A 4,680-nucleotide genomic window follows, 5' to 3' on the forward strand; every position below is an offset into this window, starting at 1 on the left:
GGCGGGCGCGGAGGCCGGGCGCGCAGGGCGGCGGCGCACTCTGCACCATGGCGTACCCCGGACACCCTGGTGCCGGTGGCGGGTACTACCCAGGCGGGGTAAGTGCTGCCTGCGCTGGCCCCCGGCCCGGGCGCGACCCTTGGACACCGCGGACGCCGAGAGACTACACTTGGCGACTCCGCTGGGTGGCTCCCCGGGCGCCTCCTGTCCCCACCTTCTCCCTGTGGCTGCCTCGCCCCAGGCCCCAGCCATTGAGCCTTTCTCTGGCTCCCTCCTTCTCTCTGTCCCTTCTGTCTCCCGACGGGTGGCTGCGCGGGGCCCAGGTGCGGGTGGATTGCGACCCTAGAAGCCCACCCTGTGACTCCCGGATACGCGGCATGAGAGCGTACAAATTGGGTGTTGGCTTCCCTTCGGTGTTTCCCATTACAGCAAGAGCCATTTTAATCTAGAATGGTCCCAGAGAGCCACCCCTCCCTTTAAAAGAAAAGGAAAAAAAGGTCAGGAAGAGACCGCCAGAGTAAAAGTCCCCCGGGAAGAAGGACCCCCTCGCCCAGCGTCTGGGATGCGCGTTGTCGTGGGAACTGTTTCCAGGAAGAGTATTCCCTCGCGGCAAAGTAGCCAGGCGGAAACACCCTTTACCCACCCTGACTACACCTGTCTCAAAACTTTTGAAAATACCATAAACGCTATAAAAAAAATTTAAGCCCTACTCTTAAATTGCTTGCCTAGGTTGCGTTTAGCTCAGTAACCTGGGTTTTTTAAGCTGCTTCACATACGCAGCTGTCAATGTCAAGACAATTCATTTTGGTCCAAGCCGCCAATTTTTAAATTTGTAGTGGGAATGGAAGGAAGGGATGATGTGATTGCAGTTAGAGTGTGCGTGGTGGTGGGGAGGTAAATGAAATGAAGGTCAGGCAATTGTCTGGCTTTGCACAATGGCACTCAGTGACGAAAGAAGAAAACTTGGTTCAGTGGAATGATGCTGAATTTGTGCTTCCTATTTTACAGTATGGAGGGGCTCCCGGAGGGCCTGCGTTTCCCGGACAAACTCAGGATCCGCTGTATGGTTACTTTGCTGCAGTAGCTGGACAGGTTAGCTTTTCCCTTTAATATTAAAGAATGGTCAGAGTCTATATTTCTATTGGCCTTTGTTAAAGTGGCACAGAAAAACGACCTTTCCTCTGGAAAATAATCCCTTCTGCAAAAGAAAAAGAAGGAAATTTATAGTCAGTTATTTATTTCTGAATATTCAGAGCAAATTAGGACAAAGTGTAGCTGGTGTTTATGTTACTTAAATTCAGAATTAAACTTGTGATTGAATTAGGATCATAATGGACAGAATATTAATATGCTTTAAGGTCTTTGAGGTAGAAAGATGTCTTCAGAACTGTGAATTGTCAAGGTCTAGGGTGGTTTCCAGAGGAAATTCCATATCTGGTAAACATAAACCCCTGTTCGTACAACTTAAAGGCATGTGCTGGTAATTCCGTAGCCAGATTCTAATGGACACTTTCTTTGGGTTGAATTTGACTGTTAATCAGTCACCCCTTAGGAAATAGATGTTTATGGTAAAAACCCACCAGCTTCAAAATAAAGTTACTACGCTCTTCTTACTATCAAGAAGTTAATCTTGTGAACAGTTTCACTTTGATGCAGATGCTGTTACTAGGTCAGCTCTTCTGTGTCCTTATTAGATTTTGTGGCCTGCTGTTGTCTCAAAGAGAGGATTAAGGACTGCTACCCAAGACCTTTCAGTTCTCTACGTTCTGAGTTGTATGACACGTGCAGGTGTACATTGAGGGAGGGCATGTCCCTAGCTCACAAAGTCACTATATATGGTACATATGCTGTTGATATAAACTCTGTTGTGTCCAAAGGGAATATTTGCTCATATGGATTCAACTTAGCTTTGTTTTGATCAAAAGCTAGAAGTAACACAATCTTAATGTGAAAATGCTACAGAATGTTTTGGGATAAAAACCAAAGACCACATTTTAGAATAGCACTCTAAGAAATACAGTTTGAGAAATTGAATGGAAAATTGAATCTAAAACTGAAAGAGCTTCCCTTGAAGTATCTGCTTAATCTGTTAATGATCTGTATCTTTGAAACCACAAGATACAGCAAAGCTCAAGACTCACATTCTTAGATTGCTTGTGCCTCCAGCCCTGTAAGTGACCCCACCTGCTTAGCTTTCAGCAGCCCTGGCCCATATCAGCATATCCATCATCTTTCAAATTGTTGATCCTGCTCTTTATTTCTAACTTATAATACCCTTAGACTTAAGGATTTAGATATTTCATTTTAGAATCTCTAAAAATAACATATATCTAGTTCTGACCTAGAATAGGCATTGGGAACCTCTGTTTTCCGTATATATAGTGGTCTGAAAAAACTATTCACCACATCATAAGCAAAGTTGATCACAAAGGTCTATCTCTGAACCAAGCTTTTTATTTACTGATATCAGTTGTGTACGCTCCTCGTCCCTCCCACCCCCAAAAAGCTAGAAAGATTGTAAACAACTGTAAATTATTTTAAAATGTTTAACTTTGGCAATTTCTTAGTTCAGAGTAAAAGAAAACAAAGACAGAAATTATTTTTATTCATTAAAAAAATATGTATCCATGGAAGAAACTGAATTCACGTTAGTGTCTTCTTAAAAGGGGAACCTTATGCTTGAGAAAGTTTATGCCAAATTAATTCAGAAATTTAGAAGAAATGATGAAAAGATATTGGTAATACTAAAGTATAGGTGTAAGTAGCTTTCTGACTGTTAATTCTTATGATTATTTCAAAGTGTGTGAAATTGAATGCCCACTTAGATATTAAGAAATATTTTTTGTTTATGGCCTCAATTATCCATTTGTGGAAGAGGATGTGACAATTTATCTTTATTTCATTACGAAATTATTTTTGGAAGTAGGATGAGGAAAAGAATGCCTATTTGGGGAAGGTATTCCTTTAAAAAAAAAGTCATGCATGCTAATAATCATTTTCTTGGTTATTATGCTACATTGAATACTGAAAATAAAGAACGAGAAGGTACAAGTTACTATTATGATTCCTCTTCCTATTTTTTTCCCAAAAGGATGGGCAAATAGATGCTGATGAATTGCAGAGATGCCTGACACAGTCGGGCATTGCTGGAGGATACAAACGTAAGTTGACAGTCCCAGAGTTTCTCTAGTACTCTTGAATTTTCTAGTTGAGCTGTTACTTGTGATTACAGACTTCACGGAAACTGAGCTTTTCTGATCCAGCAACATTTAGAATTTCAAAAACTAAATTCGGTTTATTATTTCAAAATGTGAATTTGAAAACAATTCTTAATAAGTCATTCTTTTAGTGGGTTTCTTAGATTTGGGTTCCATGTGTCCGGAACCCTTCGAAGCAGAGATAGTTGCTGTGGCCTCCTTAACGTAGGACGAGTTAAGGTGCTGAGGTGAAACGTCCCGGTCAGGTATCATTAATGATAGGAGTGTCAGTGAAAGAATGTCCAATCTATAGAAAAGTCTTCTAAGAGTTTATTTGAGCCAGAATTTTGAGGACATGCCCAGAAGCAAAATCTCAACAGATTGAGAAAATGCTCCAGAGAACAGCAATTTTGCAGTCCTTTTATGTATTTTGAATCAAAGGAGAAAACGTAAGGAAGATACATGAAGTCCATTGGTGGTAGATTAAGGGGGCGAGAGAAAGCAAAGCAGGGAGATCGCTAGGATTGGATAAAAGACAAAATGGAGAAAAACATACTTCTTTTACATTAGTGGGTATAGGATAGTTAATTAACATTTACAGGCCGTAGAGATGGTATGCAGGGAACAAGATAACGGTGAGGGGTTCTGTGGTCTCATGCACTAATCTTATGCTCTGGTGCCTATGGTTGTGCCTTGGAGGGGTCTAGGGAAGAAAATTACTCTGACATTTCAAAGATATGCTATTCTAGATGCATAATAACAATGGACAGGGCTCACATAAGGTAAAGATTGACCTTTACTAAGGAAGATACAGCCTTGGGACAGGACTATCCGCCATGGCCTGTCTGGTTAGGAATTTATGATGAGACCATTCTGGTGTGGTTACTTTTGGTCACTGAGCTTGTCACGCTTGCCATGTGGCCCTTCAATAGCTTGTGAGGTTTATTAAATAGCCCCTTTTTTATTCACAATAACTAACGTTTACTGCTGTTTGCCAGGACTCTACTGTGTCCTGAGCCTGGTGGCACTTAATGCTTTGAGTGGCTAGCCCTGTGCTCTTGGTCCTGAGTGTCCTGGCCTGCACTCCTAATTCTGAATGGCTAGTCCTGTCTCCCACCCCTAGACCTCAAGGAGCCAGTTCTGCACTCCTGATCTCTAAGCATCTGCTGGCAACATGAATGCTTGCCATGACATCCCCCAGGTCTTTCCTCTTTCCACAAAAGAGAATATTTGGGTTAAATAGGATAGGCCCTTCCTAATTTCTAAACTCTTTATTTACACTAGCCCCCCCACACACATACCCCTTAGTCCCTCACAGACTGGATCTGCTGCCTTGTAATTCAGCACCTACACCACCTTCCTGCCTTTTGAGCTCTCTGCCACGAGCTACAGGTAGGGAACCAGTGAATAGATGCCGTATCCTGACAGGGCTTCTCATCTCTCTCCCTCTCTCCCCCTCTCTCCCTCTCTCCCTCTCCCCCTC

At 42.6% G+C, this 4,680-nt stretch overlaps 1 protein-coding gene across 1 annotated transcript in view; it reads left to right on the forward strand.

Annotated features, from left to right (window-relative positions):
• The first annotated feature begins 6 nt into the window (after positions 1-6).
• Positions 7-4,680, forward strand: part of SRI (sorcin) — a 13,904-nt gene continuing 9,230 nt past the window's right edge. The window contains exons 1-3 of the mRNA XM_011364030.1: positions 7-98; positions 1,009-1,092; positions 3,092-3,161. Coding sequence (XP_011362332.1) covers positions 48-98; positions 1,009-1,092; positions 3,092-3,161 — 205 coding nt within the window. The 5' untranslated portion in view covers positions 7-47. The remainder of the gene's footprint in view (positions 99-1,008; positions 1,093-3,091; positions 3,162-4,680) is intronic.

This window comes from Pteropus vampyrus, unplaced genomic scaffold, assembly GCF_000151845.1.
Source record: "Pteropus vampyrus isolate Shadow unplaced genomic scaffold, Pvam_2.0 Scaffold4, whole genome shotgun sequence".
NCBI lineage: Eukaryota > Metazoa > Chordata > Mammalia > Chiroptera > Pteropodidae > Pteropus > Pteropus vampyrus.